General features: G+C 35.1%; 1 protein-coding gene across 4 annotated transcripts in view; it reads right to left on the bottom strand.

Moving 5' to 3' along the window:
* The window catches only part of MIPOL1 (mirror-image polydactyly 1), a 328,723-nt gene that overhangs the window by 185,408 nt on the left and 119,565 nt on the right, over positions 1-23,750 (bottom strand). For all 4 annotated transcript variants that reach the window (XM_045450737.1, XM_045450735.1, XM_045450734.1 and 1 more), the window contains 2 exons: positions 23,349-23,382; positions 22,919-23,089 (listed from right to left, as the gene is read on the bottom strand). In XM_045450737.1, coding sequence (XP_045306693.1) covers positions 22,919-23,089; positions 23,349-23,382 — 205 coding nt within the window. The remainder of the gene's footprint in view (positions 1-22,918; positions 23,090-23,348; positions 23,383-23,750) is intronic.

Here is a 23,750-nt window from a genome sequence, read left to right as displayed (position 1 = left end):
TCCTTTTTGTACAGTTATAACCTTGTAATGCTGAACCCTGTAGTTAGCTAATAGTCAGGAAAACAAAATTCGGTAAATAATACCATTGTAATGAGTTGGTTCTTAAGTAAACTTCAATGGATTTTCTCAAAATCCATAAACAAACAACAGTATAACCTAAATGTTAAGTTGGCAGTTATTGCACAAAAGGACAGAGATGCGTCTTATACTATTGTAAATCACAAAGTAGGGATCAGGAAATAGTAGTCACTGGATGATAGCCACATTTTAATAGTTTATTAAGCTCTTTTTCAGTTATTGCGTTCCTAGAATTACAGATGCCTCTTCTTGGCTTGCAAACTTTTGTTTGTTTGCTATTATAAATGTTGTAATCTCACTAGAGCTGTCAGTTACTTACGGGTTCATTCTTAGTATTCTTATAAAATGTGTTGCTCAAACATTTTAAAATCCTAACAGAAGCCACTCCAATTTCCAAGATTAAAATAGGAGAAAAATTAAAAAAAAAGTATGACAAATAAAAGTATCAACAAGTTTAATATTCTTTGAAAGATAAGGCTTTAATTACCTTGAATATGTAAATATGATAACAAGTGTTCTTCATAGGAAACCAGTAAATACTTGTGGACTGATTTATTGAATATTGTCACAAAAGCTTTGGAAACTTGGGACAATTCTCAGGACACTTCCTCGTTGTTCAATGAAGTCTATAATTTATACCTTTTTTTTTTTTTTTTTTTTAAATTCCTAAACGTTCTTGCAATTGTTTTAATGACATGTATTTGTAAGGTCAAGAACATTATCCAAATGCAGTGATTAACTGGAGAACAATCTCAGTGAAGAATGGTCTACTATATTCAACTCACTCAAATCAATGAAAACTCTAATTTTCTGTTGGCTTAGCTCTTTCTCTTATCTACCCTCCTTATATTTTCCTCATCTGTGGCCTTTGGAGGTATCTTTTCATTACCAAGATAGTTCTATACAATCTTAAACTTAATCCCTTTATTTTTTCAGCTCAATATAAAAACCACCTTACTTCCAGTGATGTGTCTCTGTGAACCCTCTTTAGTAGAGTGTATTCCTTCTTTCACATACTATTACTTCAGAGGTAGGAAGAAGGGATTTGCATTTTTCTGCTTCTTAACTGTCATTTCCAGGCCACTAATCCACTAAACAATCCTTTCAATTTTTGAAGTTTCTGTTATCCAATTGGAGTGTGTGATCCAAGGGGCTAGTGCTGGTCTGAAACTGATAGTGCCATGAAGGCAGTACTAAAATTCAGAGGAGGCAATTAAACATTTTATAGAAATTCACAGAGCAAATGTGTGGCTGTTTGAACCCAATAACAAAAAAAGTATGGTTGAATTTTCCATGTCTATTTGCTTTTTCATTTTTTGGTACTTAATTTTTATTAGTTATAAAAAGTGATAACACATTGGAAAATATTTTTTTTTTTAAATTGGTCCTTCACCACAGATAGTTTGAGAAGGACTAATTTACGTGACTTGCTTTCTCAACTGCACCACTGTGATCCGACAACCAAGGTTACTTTCCCACATTTTAAAAGAAACTATCTTGTCAATATTTTAGAGAAAAGCAAGGGTCACCCACATAAAACTCTTGCCTCACAATTTCTTGACTCATTTGTTCTAATAATATTTGTTTTCAAACAATACCCAAAACAGTATCTGGTTCTTAGTTCTCTTTAATCTTTAACTCTGAAACTCTACTCTTGTATCAGAAACTTCTATTCTACTTTCTTACTAAAACTGCTCTTTACTGTTGTTACTGGAATGAACACTTTATCTGGATGTGGATTTGCCTTCCCTGAATGCAATGCTTAGGCAAAACAACCATCTGTCAACTTACAGAATGCCATGTGTACCATCACAGTATTCTACATAGCCTTGTTCTGATCAAGATCATTTCACAGCAAATCAGCAAAAGAAGTGTGACAATATTGTGGGTCTACGCTTATGGAATTCACTGACCTTACCATGTTCCCCAACTTCTTGACACAGTTTTGATAAAACAGGAATGGATTTTTGTACACTTGGTTGTAATGTCAGTTAGGTGGCAATATCTTGTGGAACTAGGGCGAGGTTCTCCATGACAGTGTGCATGCTCTAAATCAGGGTATTATACATACTGGCCTTTTCATCCATAGCCAGTATTCATGGGTCAGAGAATTAAGAGGTAAAATGAGAATGGCCTCATTCACTTACTTCTAGTGATCTACCAGCAAAATTTTTGCTTCCCGTCTCTGCAAACAGAGGTTCTGATAATACAGAGTTCTTAGCTCCAAAGGGAGAAAAATGTCCACCTAGAGACATAACAGAAATTCCAGTAAACTGGAAGTTGAAGCACCTGGGTAGCTCAGTCGATAGAGCATGAGACTCTTAAACTGGAAGTTGAAACTGCCACCTGTTTGCCTGGGGCTCCTCATGCCTCTGAATCAGTATGTAAGGAAAGGGGTTACTGTACTGGCTGGTTAAGTGATACTGACTACCAAGGGGAAACTGGGTTGCTACTATACAATGGTGGTAAGGAAGAATATATATCGAATACAGAGATCCCTTAGGGAGATCTTATATTAATCTTATTATATTCATCTATACCTATTGCTATTGAATACATTCTTAAAAGATGAGAGTGAAGTAAAGATATAGTCAGATAAATGAGAACTGAATTCAACAACAACAGATGTATATCAGAAAAGAGGAAGGGAGAAAGGAAGAAAGGAAGAAAGGAGGAGGGAGGGAGGAAGAGAAAAAATGAGAACGAAGAAAATGCTAAAACAAATTCAAGTTAAGGAAAATATAACAAAATGAAATAAATGAAACAAATGAAACTTTGAGATTCTTACAATTTAACTATGTGGTGTGTTTATTATAGTCCCAAGGTTATGAAAAGTACCACAGATTAAAAAACTAAAAATTGTTAAGATGTCAATCCCCCTACCTGCTAAAGATCTAAAGATTCAACACAATCTAATCATAATCCCACCAGGATTTTTATGGAAACTGATTATCTGATTTTAATATTTATAGGAAAAATCAAAGAGTCTATAATAACTAAAATAAGCTTTAAAAAGTACATTGAAAAGGCTTCCAATGCCTGATATCAAAAGATACAGCAATCAATGCATTGTGGAATTTACATAAGGATAGACAAATAGATCTTTATAATAGTATAGCATGCCCACAAACAAAAACATACTTATATGGTCAATTAACTTTCAAAAATTGGCACCAAGGCTATGACGGGGGGAAAAAAAAACCCACCTTTTCAACAAATAGTGCCAGAACAACTGAATAGTAACTGGTTAAGGAAATAAACCACAATCTTTATCTTACACCATATACAATAGTTAATTCAAAGTATCACAGATTAAAAGTAAAAACTAGAGGTGCCTGGGTGGCTCAGTTGGTTAAGTGTCTGACTTCAGCTCAGGTCACGATCTCACAGTTCGTGAGTTTGAGCCTCGCATCAGGCTCTCTGCTGTTGGCGCAGAGCCTGGAACCTGCTTCGGATTCTGTGTCTCCCTCTCTCTCTGCCACTTCCCGACTCGTGCTCTGTCTCTCTTCCTCTCTCAAAAATAAATATTAAAAAAAATATTTTTAAAGCAAAAATTAAAATAATAAAACTTGTAGATGAAAACATAGGACAATATCTTTGCAAACTTGGGATAAGGTAAGATTTCTTAGACAAGATATATTTAAAAATTAATACATTATTTTTATGGTTTCAGGTTTCACATTTAGGTCTTTAATCCATTTTGAATTATGTCTCCTGAGGCAAAGGAAACAAAAGCAAAGATACACTATTGGGTCTACATCAAGATAAAAAGCTTCTGCACAGAGAAGGGACCAATCAACAAAACTAAAAGGTCATCTACAGTATGGAAGAGGATATTTACAAATGACATATCCAAAAAAGGGTTGGTATCCAAAAAATATAAAGAACTTATATAACTCAGCACTCCAAAACAAATAATCCAATTAAAAAATGGGCAGAAGACATGAACAGACATTTCTCCAAAGACATCCAGACACATAAGTTCATCATCACTTATCATCATGGAAATGTAAATCAAAATTGCAATGAGATATCACTTCACATCTGTCAGAATGGCTAAAACCAACAACACAAGAAACAAGAGGTGTTGGGGAGGATGTGGAAAAAATGGAACACTCGTACACTGTTGGTCGGCATGCACACTGGTGTAGGCCCCCCTGGAAAACAGTATGGAGTTTCCTCCAAAAGTTAAAAATAAAACTACTCTATGATCCAGTAATCACACTAGTGGATTTTTACCCAAAGAATACAAAACCAGTAATTCAGAGGCATACATACACCTTTACATTTACAGCAGTATTATTTACAAAAGCTGAAAGATATGAAAGCAGCCCAAGTGTCCATCGATTGATGAATGGACAAAGAAGAGGTGGTATCCACAACAGAATATTATTCAGCCATAAAAGGAATGGGATCTTGCCATTTGCAATGACATGAATGGATCCAGGGTATAAGGCTAAGTGAAATAAGTCAGTCTAAGAAAGACAAATATCTTTTGATTTCATTCACATGTGGAATTTAAGAAACAACACAGATGAGCAAAGGGGGGAAAAAAAGAAACCAAAAACACAGACTCTTAACTATACAGAACAAACTGATAGTTACCAGAGGAAAGGCAGCTGGGGGATGGGTTAAATAGGTGATCGGGATTAAGGAGTACACTTGTTGTGATGAGCACTGGGTGATATATGGAATCGTTAAGTCACTATATTGTACACCTGAAACTAATATAACACTGTGTGTTAACTGGAATTAAAATAAAAACTTAAAATAAAAAATTGATATATTAGACTTTATTAAAATTTAAAATTGTTGCCTATCAAAATATAGAATTAAGAAAATGAATACACAAGATACAGAATGAGAAACATTAAACAATTTTTTTTGATATTTATTTTTGAAGGAGAGAGAGAGAGAGACAGAGCATGAGGGAGAGGGGCAGAAAGAGAGGGAGACACAGAATCCAAAGCAGGCTCCAGGCTCTGAGCTGTTAGCACAAAGTCCTACACAGGGCTTGAACCCATGAACCGTGAGATCATGACCTGAGCTGAAGTTGGAGCCTTAATGGACTGAGCCACCCAGGCGCCCCAAGGAACTATTTTTAATACATATATCTGACAACAGATTTTATCTACAATATGTAAAGAACTCCTACAAATCAATAATAAAAAGTAAAATCACCCAATTAAAAGATAGGCAAAAGAGCTGAAAAGATGTTCAAAAAGATATATAAATAGCTAAGAAGCACATGAAAAAGTGTTCAGTATCATTAGTCACTGGGAGATGTAAATTAAAACCAAAATGATACACCACTACACACCTACTATAATAGCTACAATTAGAAATACTGACAACAATGGGGCGCCTGGGTGGCTCAGTCGGTTAAGCGGCCGACTTCAGCTCAGGTCATGATCTCACAGTCCGTGAGTTCGAGCCCCGCGTCGGGCTCTGTGCTGACAGCGGGCTCTGTGCTGTTTCAGATTCTGTGTCTCCCTCTCTCTGGCCCTCCCCCGTTCATGCTCTGTCTCTCTCTGTCTCAAAAATAAGTAAATGTTAAAAAAAAAAATTTTAAAGAAATACTGACAACACCTGTTGGTGAGCATGTGGAGCAATCAAAACTTCCATAAATTGCTGTTGAGAGTGTGAACTGATTCAGCAACTTTGGTGAACGATTTGCTTAATTTCTTTTGAAAATAAATACCAACCTTACAACCCAGCAGTTCTACTCTTATTTTAAAAAGAGAGTAATAGCACGTGTCCACAAAAAGACTTGCATGAGAATTCTCATAGTGGTCTTTACCATACTAGACAAACTGACAAATCCAAATGTCCATCAACAGAATGAATACAAAGGGAAATACAGAATATTATACAGTGGAATATTACTTACAAAAAAGGAGTGAACTACTGATACAGAGAACAACATGGATAACTATACAAAATTAATGCTGTCACTGTATAACTGTACTTGTATGAAGTTCTAGAACAAACAGAATAAATCCTGCTTAAAAATGTCAGAAAAGTTGTTTCAGCAAAGCTGAAGAAGGGATGATCGGTAGGGAAGGGAAATAAATGAGGATACTTTCTTGGGTTATGGAAATGTTATACGTATTTGTCAAAACTCATCAAATTGCAAATTTAATATTTATGTTATTTCTGTGTGTTGAGTTTTATATAAAATCAAAATTGTGAACGAATAAAAAGTAAACGTTAACAGTGGAAAAATTCTCAAATTTTCAATGATCACTATACCAAAACAACACACTCACAAAAAATCTATAATACACTTATATTTATAGATATATTTATTGAATATGTTTCCAGAAAAATTACAATTTAAAAGTGTATTTTATTATATATTTAACCTTCTTATAAGATCACTACAGTTTTTTACAATAGGATAATATTAATAAGAATTAATATATAAATGCACATTTTTTTCAAGGGATTATAATACTGAAATAGGCTACGAGTAACAATTAAAACCATTTTCCCCTGAATTTTTCAAGGTATTGACATTAAATATTTAAATTAATTCTACGAAGTGGTTTGGGAATCTGATCTTGTGTGATCTCAGAGCTTAGTATTATGACAGATGAGTCAAGTAGCAATTAATCAAACAAACCTGTATGCAAATGTACAAGCACAGCCAGAGTCATTTCCAAAAGAAATATGAAAACCTGCTTTGATACAGCATGTTGACAATGCAAGTTTTAAAGTGTCCAAAAGTAAGTAAGTAAGTAAGTAAGTAAATAAATAAATAAATAAATAAAGGTCCTAACACTTTGGAGTAAACAGACAAATACTTTCTTGTGAATGATATATTCAGATTTTTACATTCCTCCTTCAATATCTGTGTGAGCACAGGAGATAAGCTATTTGATTCCATTTACTTTTGTTTTTGAAGATAAAATTTAGCATAAATATAATCCACTAAAATGTTAACGGAAAAAATTCGTTACGAAACCAGAGATGTATTAAAAAAACAAAACTGAACCAATTTGAATTTTTGTGCCCAAATGACAGTTCATGAAACCATCAAGTGGTTGTCTAAAGATGCTACTCTAAAATTTTGGTTCTCTTTAAAAAGTCAGATGTTTAGAATAAAGAGTCTTTGATGACAAAAAGTTTATAAGACAGGTCCCCCAATACTTAGGGGCATACACTAATTACCAAATGTTTCATAATGAGTTAATGGCTTAAATTCACACTATGTGGAATCTTGCTACTAGAGGAACACTGCTGTTCAGGGAAATCAGGAAGGGTTTACTATTATGCTAAATAACAATATATTGGAAAAATGTCATTATGTACTTAATACAGTCTGTTATATTTTAAAAAGTGTTAGTCATAATGGTAATGAAAATTAACTTTTTGGGAAATAACTTGTTTTTGATCTCTTAAGATGGCAAAGCTATACTAGAGCTCTAGGAGTAATACGCTGATGCATAATCATCATTCTAACCAAATGACCTACAGGAATTAATACAAAGAAAGAATAACAAAACTCTTACACTACTTAAAAAAAAATGAAAATCTTAAAATAAAAATCAGCACTTAGACAAGATACAAAAGAATGAGATAAAAGATACATTTCTTACCTGCAGAAGAATAGAACACACAAATAAATGTTAACATCTTCGATACATTTTGATCCCATACACATGACTTTCTAGAGGAAAGTAAAACTAATTAATGATGTAAAAATATCATTATCAGTGATTTAGTAGGGGGTGGGAACATGGATTAACTAGAAAGAGCACGAGGTAACTTTCTGGGGTGACAATAATGTCCTCCTAGATCTTTTCTGTGGTGGTAGTTACACAGCCGTACACATTTGTCAAAAGTCAGAGAATGTACACTTAATGAATGTACACTTAATGAATGTACAAAAGTCAGAGATACACTTTAGTGTATGTAAGTTTTAAATCAAAACGAAAAACCTGTAAAAATGTTGAACTCTAGCTAATGATTTCCTATGTTGAAGAATTTAGGGTCCTATGTACTTATGCCTGTATCTACCTGAAATGCATCAACTAAGTGAGATGAATTGATCAACAGAGGGAAGGATGAATAAATGTAGAAATAAATGTAATAAATTACTTTTAGGAAAATATTAACAATGGATTCCAAGTGGCTGGTGAATAAATGTTTGCGGTTAAGGTTCTTATGACTTTGCAATATGTTAGAAATATTTCCTAATAAAATGCTGGCAAAAGTTGAAAGTACAAATGAAAAAGGCTATGACACTACGGTACTTAAGTAGAATTTAAAGTAATAAATATAAAAAAGATAACAACATGAATGGAGCTAAAGAATATTATAGATGGAATCATGGTTACCAGAGGGGAGATGGGCCGGGGGATGGGTGAAATAGGTGACTGGGATTAGAGGACTGTACTTGTGATGAGCACTGGGTGATGTGTAGAATTGCTGAATCATACTATTGTACACCTGAAACTAATATAACACTGTATGTTAACTTACTGGGATTAAAATAAAAAACCTAAAAAAGATAACAATACACATTTCATAGGAATAGTGAGATACAGTTATCCTAAAAATTTAAGTACATCACCACATGGCTTTAAAAGAACTAAGACAAAAGGTGACAGAATTAAAAAGAGAGATATTCATCCTAATTGTTTGGTAGTTTCTTTTATTTTTATTATTTTTTCAACTTTTTTTAAAAGTAGGCTCCATGTCCAACGTGAGGCTTGAACTCACGACCCCAAGATTAAGAGTCTCATACTTTACTGAATGAGCTAGCCAGACACCCCATCATTTGATAGTTTAAACATGTCTCTCAGAAACTGATAAAACAAGCAACAATAAATCTATAAACATAAAATTCAAATACATGACTAATCTACTTTGCTTAAATAACATATAGATAACACTACATTCAGCAACTGCAAAATACACAATATTTTAAATAGTACATATCTAACAAATAGGGACTGTTTTAGGTCCTAAGGCAGGTATCAACAAGTTTCTAAAGACTGAATCATATAGATTGTTTTCCCACCATGTAATTAAATTCCAACTCAATGACAGAAAGATAATCTCAAATTTCCTCATGTTTAAGTATTAAGCAACACATTTCTAAATGATTCACAAGTGAAGGAAGAAATCACACTTAGAAATTAAAAACAGGGGCACCTGGGTGGCTCAGTCAGTTAAGCGTCTAACTTCGGCTGAGGTCATGATCTCACAGTTCATGGGTTTGAGCCCTGCATCGGGCTCTGTGCTGACAGCTCGGAGCTTGGAGTCTGCTTCGGATTCTGTGTCTTTCTCTCTTTGCCCTTTCCCCACTCATGCTCTGTCTGTCTTCTCTCTCTGCCCGCCCCCCCCACCCCCCGCTGCCACCAAAATAAATACACATTAAAAAAAATAATAATAAAAAGAAACTAAAAACATATTTTGAGGTATATAGTAATGAGATACAACTTATCAAAATTTGTGTGATACAACTAAAGCAGTACCTGAAGAAAAATTAATAGTTTTCATTGAAAAGACCAAGGAGACTCAAAATTGCTAAAATAACAATCTTCCTTTAATTGATCTTTAGAGTCTATGCAATTCCCATCAAAATAATAGATTTTTTTTTTAATGGAAAATGACAAGCTGAACAAAAGGACACAGAATAACTAAGGAAAAACTGAAGAACAACAACACTGGATCCTTACACCATCACAAATCAAGACACAATATAATGCTACAGGAATTAAGACATAGTATAGTATTAGTGCAAGGATAGAAAATTGCACCAACAGAACACAGTCCAGAAAGAAACCCACACATACCCCTATAGCTCACTGGGGACAGGAGAGCAGTACACGATCTTTTTAATACATGATGTTGGGGCCAGTCAACTGGTTTTCCATATAAAGAAAACGATATACCTTGACCATATGAAAATTAACTTGAAACAGATCAAGACCTAAATGTGAAAGCTAAAATAATTAAGCTCCTAAAAGAAAGCATTACAGAGTGTGTTCATTATTGTGGGAATAATAAGGGTTTCTTTCCTTTAAAAAAATTTTTTTTTAATGTTTATTTATTTTTGAGAGAGACAGGAGACAAAGTGCAAGCTGGGGAGGTGCAGAGAGAGAGGGAGACACAGAATCCGAAGCAGACTCCAGGCTTTGAGCTGTCAGCACAGAGCCAGATGCAGGGCTTGAACTCATGGACCATGAGATCATCACCCAAGCTGAAGTCGGACGCCCAACTGACTGAGCCACCCAGGTGCCCCACAAGGGTTTCTTAAATAGAACACAAAATGCATTAACCATAAGAAGAAAAAATGATAAATTTGACTTCCTTAAAATTAAGAACTTTTGTTATCAAAAGACATCAATAAGAATAAAAATGCAAGCCAAAGACTATACAAGTATCTGTACCCAATTTATATAAATCAGTAAGAAAAAAACAGACAACCAAATTTAATACTGGGCAGAAGCCTGGCACAGACACTTCATAAGGGAGGATATCAAAATGGCCACTAATTATAGGAAAAGGTATTCAACATCATTAGTCATTAGAGAAATACAAATTAAAGCCTCCATGCAATAAGACCACATATCCATCAAAATGACAGAAATTAAAATGAATAAAGATACCAAGTGTTGACCCTCACAACTGGAAGCCACTTCCTTACGCTGCTGGTGTAAACTGGTACAACTCTGGGAAAACATTTGGAATTAATTACTAAAGCTAAACCTATGCCAGGCATTCTCCTGTGTATATGCTAAATATGAACCACAGGGAATAAATTCTAACATTGACCAAAAAATATGTACAAGAACATCCATAGTATTTCATTCATAATAGGTCAAGATTAGAAACAACCTGTATTCCTACCAACTGGTGCATATGTAAACAAGAGTATAACCATACAATAGAACATAACACTGTAAAGAAAAAGATACACTGTTGATAACTATAACAATACAGATCAACACACAAGAATAACATTGGGTAAAGGAAGTCAGACACAAAAGAGTACACAGCATGATTGCTTTCACATTAAGTTTAAAAACATGCAAAATGACCTATGCTGTTAGAAGAAAGAATAGTGATTACTCTTGACAAGAAATTCTGACAGAAAAGATATATGAAGGCATCTCTGGAATGCTGAAATGTTCTTTTAAATATATACAAAACAATATTACATTTCATTGTATTTGGTTTTTCAAATTGTTTTCTTTTTTGTGATGACCACTTTTAAGATTTACTGTTAGCAACTTTCAAAGATGCACATTATTAACTATAGTCACCATGTTGTACATTACATTCCCATGACTTCATTATTCTATAATTGGAAATTTGTACCTTTGACTCCCTCATTTCTCTCCCTCCACTCCCCGCTTGTGGCAAACACGATTGTATTCTCCTCAGCTATGAGCTTGATTGTCATTGTTTTTTAATTCCACATAAAAGTGAGATCATATGGTATTTGTCATTCTGACTTATTTCACTTAGCATAATACCCTCAAGGTCCATGTTGTGGCAAACGGTGAAGATTTCATTCTGTTGTTTTTTTTTAACAGCTGACTAGTATTCCTTTGTGTATATATATATGTATGTATATATATACACACCATATTTTCTTTACCCATTCATCCACATGGACACTTGTGTCTGTATCTTAGGTATTGAAAATAATGCTACAATGAACATGGAGATGCATATTTATCTTCCTGAATTAGTGTTTTCATTTTCTTTGAATAAATACCCAGAAGTGGAACTGATGATCATACGGTAGTTCTATTTCTATTTTTTGAGGAACCATTTTCCATAGCGGCTGCGCCAATTTACATTCCCACCAATCGCACACAGGGTTCCTTTCTCCACATCTTTGCCAACACTTGTTATCTCTTGTGTTTCGGATAACAGCCATTTTAGCAGATGTGAAGTGATATCTCATTGGATTTCATTTGTATTTCCCTGCTGTTTAGTAATGTTGAACATCTTTTCATATACCTGTTGGCCATCTCTGTATCTTCTTTGGAAAAATGTCTATCAGATTCCCTGCTCATTTTTTAAATGAATTGGGTTTTCTGCTATTGAGTTGTAGGAGTTCTTTACACATTTTGGATACTAACCCCTTATCAGATACACGATTTGCAAACATTTCCTCCCATTCAGTAGGCTGCCTTTTCCTTTATGACGTTTTTTTTAAGTTTATTCATTTGTTATTTTGAGAGACAGAGAGACAGAGACAGAGAGAGGCAGAGACAGAAAATCTCAGGCAGGCTCCACACTGTCAGTGTAGACCCTGATGTGGGGCTCAAACTCACAAACCGTGAGATCATGACGTGAGCCGAAACCAAGAGCCAGCCACCCAACTGACTGAGCCACCCAGGTGGCCCTGTTGATGCTTTTATTTTCTGCAGAAGCTTTTCAGTTTAACGTAGTTCCACTCATTTATTTTTGCTTTCGTCGCCAAATCTAAAAACTCATCACCAATACCAGTGTCAAGGAGCTTACACCCTCTATTTTCTTCTAGGAATTTCATGGTTTCAGGTCTTACATGAAAGGTTTAATCCATTTTGAGTTAGTTTTTATGTATGGCATGTCACAGTAGTTCAGGTTCATTTCTTACAATGTGGCTGTCCAGTTTTCCCAACACTATTTATCGAAGACACTGTCTTTTCTGCACTGTATTTTCTTGGCTCCTTTTTTTAAAAAAAAAAAAAATTTTTTTACGTTTATTTATTTTTGAGACAGAGAGAGACAGAGCATGAACGGGGGAGGGGCAGAGAGAGAGGGAGACACAGAATCGGAAGCAGGCTCCAGGCTCCGAGCCATCAGCCCAGAGAGCCCGACGCGGGGCTCGAACTCACGGACCGCGAGATCGTGTCCTGAGCTGAAGTCGGACGCTCAACCGACTGAGCCACCCAGGCGCCCCTTTTCTTGGCTCCTTTAATTGAGCACATATGTGTGGGTTTATTTATGGGTTCTCTATTCTACTGAGATTGATCCATCTTGATCTATGTGTCTGTTTTTATGCCAATACCATACTGTTTGGATAACTGTAGCTTGTAAGATAGTTTGAAATCAGGGGCTACAAATGTTCTATATCTTGATCTGAGTGATGCTTTCATGAGTATATACATATGTAAAAATCAATCAAATCTTTCACTTAAGATTTGCACACTTTACTGTGTTATACCTCCATTTAAAAAATTTTTAAATACAAGCTTTAACTTCCATAGTGTTCATATCTACTCCTTTCTGATTTTTGTTTAAACCCTCATTACCTCTTGCATGAATTATTATAATAGATTCCCAACTGTCTCCTTAGCCTTAGACTTTTAAACCTCAGGAGGTCCACAGTGCTTAGAGAATAAAGTCCAAATTCCTTAGCATTTTATTCACCATTTCTATTTATAATTTTTTCTAAGAAGGCAATTTGGAAGTATATACTATTTTAAAATGTTTATAGTCTCTAATCCAGTATTTCCATTTCTAGGACTTTTCCTAAGGAAATAAACATAGATACACATAGAATTTAGCTACAAAAATGTTCACAGTATCAAAAAAATAGAAAAAAAATAAACACCCTCTCAAACAGCAGATGAGTTTGACAAATCTTAATATATCCACATTATAAAATTATAAGACTATCTGACAAAATATAAAATCAAAGTGAAAAATCTGGTTAACTCATATGTACTGATATAATATGGACTGAAAAAAAAGAACCTGCATATGATTATTTCTAGGAAATGACTTTACAAGCAAATTTTACCTTCTTGTTTATGCTTTCCAAAATTACCTATAGTTGGAAACAGTTTGTAAAAATTTTATAATAAGAACTAAGAAAAGTTATTAGAATAGAACAAATATAAATAAGATATCTTAGCAAGATTGACTGGAAAAAAACATGCACAGGCAAATAATTATAGGATAAGACAGGGAAGAAAATTAACAAACTGACAGGGGAAAAAATTAATAAAAATTTTACACTCACTATAATAAAGAATGTTAAACATGTTTCTTACTCTTCCTGAAAAGTAAAACTCTAAATGTTATAATTTATTTCCTTTTCAAGTACGAACTTTTTATCAAACTTCTAATAACTTACAAATCATTATTTTGCATCTATTATATGTTAGGCACTCTGCCAATCATTAGGGATACAAAGTGATGGCAACACTAATAATGGAGAGGTTAAGAAACTAGGCTATCGTTTCCTCTGTTAATATGGAAGGTTAACTTTGATGGTTATTATCAATGGCCAAGATTTTGGTTTTTCACTTCAAGTGGATTTGTTAGTTTAGGCTACACTCCCTAATCTCAGTCTGCTTTCTACAGTGACTTCAGTTCACATAGAATATCATGGGGAGAATTCATAACCAGGCGAGAAATGTACTAATGTGGACTCCTGGACTATGTGGTACAATAGAAGAATTCTAATTTCTAAATTATTTATACCTTTTCTTCAAATGTATTCCCTTTTACTGCTTCTGGATCTGTCTTGCTGAATGTGTGTTAAAATATCCCAACATTTAGTTCTTTCCCCCCTCAAATCCATAAAAAAATTACAGAGAAAAATATCTGAAATATATTGATTCCACTAATTGCAATACCTTCAAAATCTTTATTTCAAGGCTCTTTTTCTCTTGACTACCACTCATTACAGCACTCCAAGATGAACAAAGAACTCCAATACATGCACGGAGCAGATTTTTACTGTCCAGGATCCTGCCGACTGTGACTCTTTAGTTTCCTCTTTAAGGGGCAGTCTGTAGGCCATCACTGTAATGACTTCCTGGTCCCTCACCCATCACAATCCCAAGCCAAGTTAAAATATCTACAATACCACACTGCATTCGAGATCTGAATATTGCTACAAGAAATCATGCAACTTCCCTGACAGGTTTCACTTCAAATTCATTATCTAATTCTTAAAGGGACATTCTGCTCTGCCTGGCATCCTACGTTTCTAAAGTTATGTTCATTCACACACAAACCAAGACAACTGTTTCAAACTATCCTGAAAAGTAAAACTCTAAATGTTATGATTTATTTCCTTTTCAAGTACGAACTTTTTATCAAACTTCTAATACCTTACAAACCTTTATAAATCTTCAGCACCATCTTTTAACCCATCACATTGAGAATCTAAATGAACTTTAGGATACCTCACTCCCTAAATTTATTAACTTGAAAGGATATGCATCCATCTGAGTTCTTGTATTCCTCTGTCACAATGGAAGCAGTTTCCCTCTTGCTAGCAAAAAACAACTCTTTCACTTATATTCTAGATCCTATCCCCTCTCAATCTACTTATCTACTCCAGAGCTTTCCTACTACAGTTATCTTTTTTCTCTCTTAAAATCTCTTTTTCTTTCCTGGTTCATTTCCATCAACATATCAATTACATGCCCTAAAAAAGAAAAACCTTTCCATGAACTGTAAGCTCCCTCTCCATCTATTGCCAATTTCTCTACCTCCATTACAGGGGTAAGAAGTTGTATGCATTCACTGTCTTCACTTTCTCACTTTCCATTCTTTCCTCATACTACTCCAATGTGGCCTCTGTCCTGGACCAAACTCTTGTCAAAGCCCTCAACATCTTCCATGTGATCAAATCTACAAGTAACTGTTCCATTTTCCCTTTGCTCAACCTCTCAACACCATTTAAGGGAATTAATCACTCTCACTTTTTGCAAACACTTTCTTGCCTCCTCTGGCACCACATTCTCTTCTGTTTCCTTCAACCTCATTGGCCATCCTTCCCAATATCCTATGTGGTCCCCTTCTACTTTGTCCAACTGCTAAACATTGGCACACCACCAAGCTTTTTCTCAATGATCTTTCCTCAGTTTCATCTAGTCCTAAGCTTTAATTATTGCTGATGGCTGCAATAATCAAATGCCTACTCAATATTTCCAGGAGGGACATCTCAAATATATCTCCTCCAAGACAATGTAACTTCCTTCCCCAAATATATTGACCTCCTCCCAAAACCCATCACAATAAATGGGGCAAATATCTACATAGTCTTTGAGCCCCAAATACTGGAGTCAGCCTTAAATCTTCTTGCTCTCTTATGCCCAAAACCAATCTGCCATCAAGTCCTATTCACTGTACTATTGAGATATTTCCCAAATCTGCCCACCTCTACACTCTACACTCTCTAAATCTACACTTGTCTCTCTGAGCCCTCATTGGTGTCATCTTTTGCATGGACTACTGCAATAGCCTTTCTCTTTCAAAACTGCATTTAGATCCAATCTGTCCTCCTTACCATGGCCTATAAGACCATACAGATTTGTCTGCTGCCTATCTCTTCTAACACATCACTTGCTACTATCTTCCTTGCTCATTGTACTTCAATCACATTTAAGTTTGGTATTTTTATATCGGTGTCTTAAACACACTAAACTTGTTCCTTCTCTCAGGGCACTGCCTTTCCATGGTTCTTTGCATGGCTAGATCCTCCTCCTCTTTCAAGTCTTAGTTCAACTATTCACGTTGACAAAGAGGCTGCCTTGATCACCCTATTTAAGCAACAGCCCCACTACCAATTGCAGTCACTCCCAACCTCCTTTTTACTTTCAGTAAATTACTACCTGAAAATACTTTATTCATTAGTTTGTTCACTATCTAAATATTTCCATATTAAAATACAAGTTCTGTAAGAGTAAGAACCTTCTATTTGGAACTAAGTTCCCAGCACACGGCCCATAATAGGTGCGCAATAAAATGTAAATGAGTGAATATTTCATTAAATTCTTTTAGTTCTGTGTAGTTTGAAGTTGATTTAAAATAGCTCAACTCATCAGTTCATTAATTCAGCAAACAAATATTAAGTGCCTATACTGTCCTAAGGATAAAACTGTGACAGACACATATAAAGAAAAATAGTTCCTACTTCATGCTAGTAGGAAAGACAGTGTAATGCAGTGTGACAAGTACTTTTAACAGAATATAAAGTGAAATGTGGACAAAAAGAAGATATTTATCATTTTGTTTCATGTAAAAGATCTTTATGGAAGAGATATTTAAATTAGGCTTGAAGTAGTGGTCTACTTCAAAAGATAAGTGAGCAACAAGTGGAGAGAAAGCATCTTCCAGTGAGAGGGGAAACATGTGTAAAGGCAAAAAGAGTCACAAAGAAACAGACCAATTATACCTTCTGTACACTGTTCAGTTGTCTTAATTTCCATTAATACTACCAGACTGGATTCAAGTCTTCCTCTTATTTGGTTTATTTTTCATTCTGCTGGAGTTGTAGCTTAATGCTTAGAATAGCACAAAGGCTATGAAGAAGGAACCTGACTAGTAAAATGTTAAGCTGAGTTTCTTTAATTACCCTGATGATTATCCCTTGGTCCTTCCATGCTTTTTGTGTTTGTCAATTTGGGACCTGAAAGATTTCAGGATCTATACTTTTCATTATAACATTTGATAAAAATGAAGTAACTAAATGATGAAAAAAAAAGTGCTAAATTTATGTTGAAGCACAAAAATGTTTTAGAAATACTTTCATCAAAAACAACAAAAGTGCACAAATTAAAAGGGTTTTATTGACTGTTGATATTTGTAATGACTCATTTCCAAAAATAGTGGTTAGTTAGGATTATCTGCATGGTGTTCAGGTAATAGAAATTTATGATCACTAAGTCAGCCTCAAAATTTTTACCTCGCAAGCTCCTTTTCACATAGTTCATGAACTAATCTTGATCAAGCCTGGCAATACAAAGTCCGATTCTTATCAGGAAGTGAGAATAAAATGAGTTCAAGATCCATAAACATATTATCCACTATGCCTGGAGTTGATTCCAAACACCCATGTACATATAGGATTTACCACTTTTCTTCCTTCATCCTTGCTATGTTCCAAGTCTTTATGACAAGTCTTCTTCTTTGGTGTTTTGAATATATTTTATCAATGCCTCTGGCCCATTTGGCTAAAGCCTGTATCCCTACCCCCATACCCATGCCTAATTTATTCAGCTCTCAGGATTGGGCCCCTCACCTCTGCACCAGGTATCAGTTGGGCCCAATCAATAAAAATCTCTACAATATTATCCTACCAACTATAAGTATCAATGAAGCCTACGCTGCTAGGCCCTGTCCATATCCACACCTGTCCCTGGAAATCAAAACTAGCCAAAAGTAGCCTAATTTAGCTAGAAGTCCTAGTAATGGCCTGTTAATTTTATGTGAAAACTTGACTAGGCCACCAGTTCCAGATATTTGATTAGTCATTACTTCTGGGTGTGTCTGTGAGCAAAATAGACTGCCCTCCACAATGTGAGTGGGGCTCTTCATCCAACCCATTTCGAAGTCTGAATAGAATAAAAGGTAGAGTAAGAGAGAATTCCTTCTAATTGTCTTTAAACTAGGATATTGGTCTTCTCTTGCTTTTAAACTTGGACTTGGACTAGAACTTACATCATTGGTTCTCCTGGTTCTCAGGCCTTCAGACTCAGACTGGAACTACACCACTGGTTCTCCTGGGTATCCAGCTTGCTGACTGAAAATCTTGAACTTCTCAACCTCCACAATCGCCTAAGCCAATAATTCCTTATAGTAAATTTCTTTATATATATCCTGTTGGTTCTGTTCTTCTAGGGAACCCAAACTAATACAAATGGTTATTTGAATTACTGTAGCTTGTAATAAGGCCAGGCCTCAAAGTTACCGAACTGCCAATCCTGGCCAGTTCTATTCCTCTGTTACTTACTGGTGTTTGGCCTGGATCCAACTGTGCCTCAAAGACTGGCCTGTATGATTTTGGACATAAATGGTCATATAGATACTCAAAAATATTTGAGTCAAATGCTTGTGGCCAATAGGAGTACCAATAGCAAGACATTAAGAGGAAATGAATAACAAGCTAAAATGAAAATTAGTCATACATAAGATTCCTTAATTTAGTGGGTAGCTTAACTAGATAGCTTCTAGAGATGTAGGAAATTTAAGATTCTAGAAAAGCTAGTGAAGAATTGGAAGTTTCTTGCTTTATCCCTTAATTCCAGGTATTTCAGTAATTTAAATAAACTATGAGCATTAATGGACCAAAAAATGATGAGAAAGAATGAAAGACTGTTTGGTAAGTCAATTCCTTAATCAAACAAATGCTAATTTTAAAAATTTTAATTCATCCTATAAAAGATCTTAAGGCTCTCAGTTTTCAGCTTGAGATAGAAAAGTTGTGGGAAAAGAATTTGAGTAAATAAGAATATTAGGATTCATCTGAAAAAGATAAGATTTTAATAAGGCCAGTTCAAGTAAATAAATGATTTTAAGTTGATTTGAAAAACAAAGTTAAGTTAAACTGTATCAAAATCAAGAAATTCTCACTAAATCTGAAGGTCTCCAATAGCTACATAGAATGGGACTAAGGTAATCCTGGGACTTCAGAGAAGATATTGTATAATCAGAAAACAGTTGATGCTAAATAACAACTCTAAAATTAAGGTCTAATTTTGGTGGAATTCTTTCCAAAAACTCAAAATCTCAGTCTAATCATAAGGAAAACATCAGACAAACCTAAATTCAGAGACATTCCACAAAGTATCTGGCTAGTATTCTCAAAACTGTCAAGGTCTTTAAAAAAAAAAAAAAAGGAATAATAAGCTGTTATAGACCAGAGGAGACTGGAGAGATGTGACAACTAAATGCAATGTGGTATCCTGGACTGAACTTGGAACAGAAGGGCTTTAATGAAAACCTGATAAAATCTGAATAATGTCTGGGGTTCATAGTAATCTACCAATGTGGGTTTCTTAATTTTGATAAACTTACCACAGTAATGAGCAATGGCAAAAGCAGGGCAAAACCAAAACTGGTAAAAGATATATGGGAACTCTATACTGTAATATCTTTTTTAATTAAAAAAAAATTTTTTTTTTAAATATTTTGAGGGAGGGAGAGAGGGAGAGGGAGAGGGAGGAAGCAGTGGAGGGGCAGAGAGAGAAGGAGAGGGAGAATCCCAGCAGGCTCCACGCTGTCAGTGTGTCAGAGCCAGATACGGGGCTCAAACTCACAAGCCGTGAAATCATGACCCGAGCTGAAATCAAGAGTTGAATACTTAACCACCTGAGCCACCCAGGTGCACCCTTATACTGCGCTAACCTAGAAACATTCCTGCAAATTTAAAACTATGCCAAAATAAAAAGTTTATTTTAAAAAATTAAGGAAAAAAGTTTCCATTCAGAACTAGAATAAGTAGTTCAAAAGTTCATTTTTATAATGATTATGACATAAAAACTAAAATGAATACTATTTGGGCCAGAAAGCCTGAAAACTATGCAAATTAAAAGAATTAAAAAAAAACAAGTCGTTCTTCATAAAACGTAATAAATACATGCAGTAGACAAATAATAAATATATTGCAATGATGGATAATATATATTTATAAATAAAGAACATATTGGTAAATATTGCCAAAGGTTGATTTATCTTTATGTATCATGAAGGAATGGTTGGCAGTCCACATTTAATTATGCTCTATGTGTATGTTTTTAGTTAAGAAAATAAATGATAAAAAGTAAATCAAATGTTTGAATTCACGCTATAATTGTTTCTAAGCACTATAAACAGTTTTGGCTTCTCTCAACAATCTTGAATGATTCAAGATTGCATACAGTTGGTAGGACACAAAATGGTAAAAACAGTTGCTCATTTAAAAAGTTTAAGGACTTTTTCCAAATCTAATGTGAAGATAAATGTCAGGTCTCTACATCTACATAGAATGAAATCCTTTGTGACTGAACAATGTGCCAGCCCCAAACAGGAAAAGCCAGATTAAATTTAAAAAACCAGCTTAAGGACATGAGAAGGCTGCTGCTACAACAATGAGTTGACTGGCTAAGATTCTGAAAAAGGGCGATTTGAAGATCTGCAGTCATTTTTTGCCCTGAGTTTTAAAGATTCCAGACCTGGGCAAGGGGCTGGGAAGTCAGGCTCTGATTACAAAGAGGGCTTCTGTTGGAGGACAGAGAATTCATCTAAGCTTTTGGTAGTTGTGCAGGGCAGAAGTGACAAAATTGGAGATTTGAGACTTGTTTCTACCTCAAATCATTTGATAAATCCCAAACCTGTACAGGGCTTGAAATTAAAAAGTTAAGACTCTAAAACCTCTGAAAACCATAATGGAGTTTTCCACAGTCTCACAATGTGAAGAGATAAATACGAGAATATGTGATTCACCAAGAGTAGGGTCCACCGAATACTTGGCTCTGTTTCGGAAACCTCACCAAAAGCACAGAGCTGAACCACAAGTAGATCAAGACTTATCAAAACTTCCACCTAGCCTCCATGGAAGATAGTAAAGCATTTTAGATAATGATAGAAATTAATTGATAGGAAACATTTTATGAAGTAGGAGACAAAGGGCCAATTGATTAAGTGATAACCTTAAGCAAGCAAGAAAAGATGAGAACTAGTATAGAAATAGGTTATCCTGAAACAGGGGTATGTACTAAGAAATAAAAGGCAGAGTATATGGGAACACATGCAGGTAGGCTGGTGGATGAAATGGTGGAGACAAGCAGAAGTTCCTTTTTCTATTGGAAAGGTGAGGTTGGATATCTGAGGAGAAAGAAAGGAGATAAAAAAGTCCTTTACAGTGGAGAGTGAATGGACCAACAAAAGGCAAGAAAAATGCGAGGCAACACCAAGGGCCTACTTAAAGACAAAGGTCATGAATTTAAGGATTAAGGCAAATCTGTGTGACATTCTCCTGCCATATAAAACTATGACAGTGTAGAACAGGGAGAAAGTTAAATTGTTTAAGGCTTAGGCTTTGTTTGGTGAGGACAATGAACCAAAGGAACTGGGGTTATCTTATAAGCAAATTGGTGATAATTAGGTGAGCCGTGGAATCTAAGCTAGAAGAACTGGGAAGTGGGAACATGAGAGGCTTGAAGAACAGGAGAATAAGTGGTCAAGTCAACAGAAACAGGTGCCAGTGGAGCTGAAAATTTGCTAGAGTCAGGGTTGTAGAGTAAGGGAGCTGGACAGGTAGTAAGTGGTGGTCAGTATGACAGAAATAGAGCAGAATACATGATGAAGAGAGGAGACAAATCCAAGAAGATGAGAGGCCAGAACAGCGAAAGGATCATCTGCAAAGACATTTAAATCACCAAGAATTAAGACAGGAGTGGGCTGAAGAAAAGACATTGAAATAGATCCTAAGACATTCAAGAAATGAGGGAAGCAACACAGGCCTGTGTAAATTACTGCAACAGGAGTGCCTACTGGGTGGTACAATCTGATGCATGAGTTTCAAAGCTAGAGGTGTTTAGAGATGAAAAAGGAACAGTGAACACTAATGGGGAACAAGCCTCCAAGCACACTGGTATAACTGCTGTGGGAGGGAATACAATCACTACTGGAGAGGACTGCAGTAGAAGCAGTATCCTCAGGGAGGTAATCAGGTTTCGTTAGAGCAGGAAGATATAAGTCATATTCAGAAAAGAATACACTAATAATTTGATTCATTTATCAATGTTTACTAAAAGGCACTGAATTAGGCACTGGGAATAAAACAGTAATAAAGACATAATCTCAGCCCTCACAAAACTGCGACTCAAGTAAGAAGTCTCATATAAAAGTGATTACATTAAAGAATGTAACTAAATTCTTTTTTTTTTGGAATATAACTAAAATTTTGTGGCAATCTTATTAAGAAATGTGGATGCATGTACTCGGAGAATGGTGGAACAAAATTTGTGACTATTTTAACATATCTAATCATCACGGTACTAATTATGTGCTAAAAAATAATTTGAATTAAGAATATGTGGGGAAATGTTGCCTTTTAATGGTAAAGAGGGAGGGGGAAAATGCTCTTACAGATATATGCAGTTACCTGAGACAAAGCAGCATCCCGTTCTTCTATCACTGCATTCATTTCTTCTGCTGTTATTCTCTTTTTACATTCCTTGGTCTTGTAGATTCTATCCACAATTACAGCTCCATTCTTCTGAATAGCTATCCCTGTGTCTGCATTGTTTATTCTGTTCAGTAATTCCTGTAATGTCTACCAACACCATTATATGTTAGTCAGACATGAAGTTTTAATATATTTTATTTAATATAGGGTTTTAATTAATAGGCACATGTGAATTGTAAATTGACTGAGTGAAGTTATTGAATTTTCATATTGCAGCAAAGATGTACATTATTAGTGTGTCAATTCTTCTTTTTCCCACATCTTAGTTCTTGAAACCCACTCAATTGAACTTAAGCCTCTAAGATATAAGACTGACATCAAGAAATCTCCTCAGAGAATGGCTTACCATGTCATTTTCTTCAGGGTTAATATTTTCTAGCCTAGAAAAAAGGGACACAGAAAGCCTGATCAGTAGCATTTCCTTAGTGCAGCAAAATGAGTTCGCTTTTTAAATCTTTAGAACCTCAAGTAATTTCATTCGACTAGTCTTTAGAGTCAACCATGACACTGAACATATTAAAGTGCCACCTGCTCGACTCCATCTTTCAATAATGCTCCATATCTTCTGCGCTGACTTCAGACTGTTAAGTTATTAATGTTTACTGCTATATATGACTACAAGGATCAATTGTTCATATGTGCTTAGATGAGGAAAGTTCCCTAGTGATAGAAGCACTACTTCTCATCATTATATTTATTCCTGGACTTTCAATTCTTACCAAAAATTGTATTTCCTCTGTTTTTTGGA

This window comes from Leopardus geoffroyi, chromosome B3, assembly GCF_018350155.1.
Source record: "Leopardus geoffroyi isolate Oge1 chromosome B3, O.geoffroyi_Oge1_pat1.0, whole genome shotgun sequence".
Taxonomy (NCBI): domain Eukaryota; kingdom Metazoa; phylum Chordata; class Mammalia; order Carnivora; family Felidae; genus Leopardus; species Leopardus geoffroyi.
The sequence above is the reverse complement of the archived record's forward strand: the minus strand, read 5'-3'. Positions and strand labels throughout refer to the sequence as shown.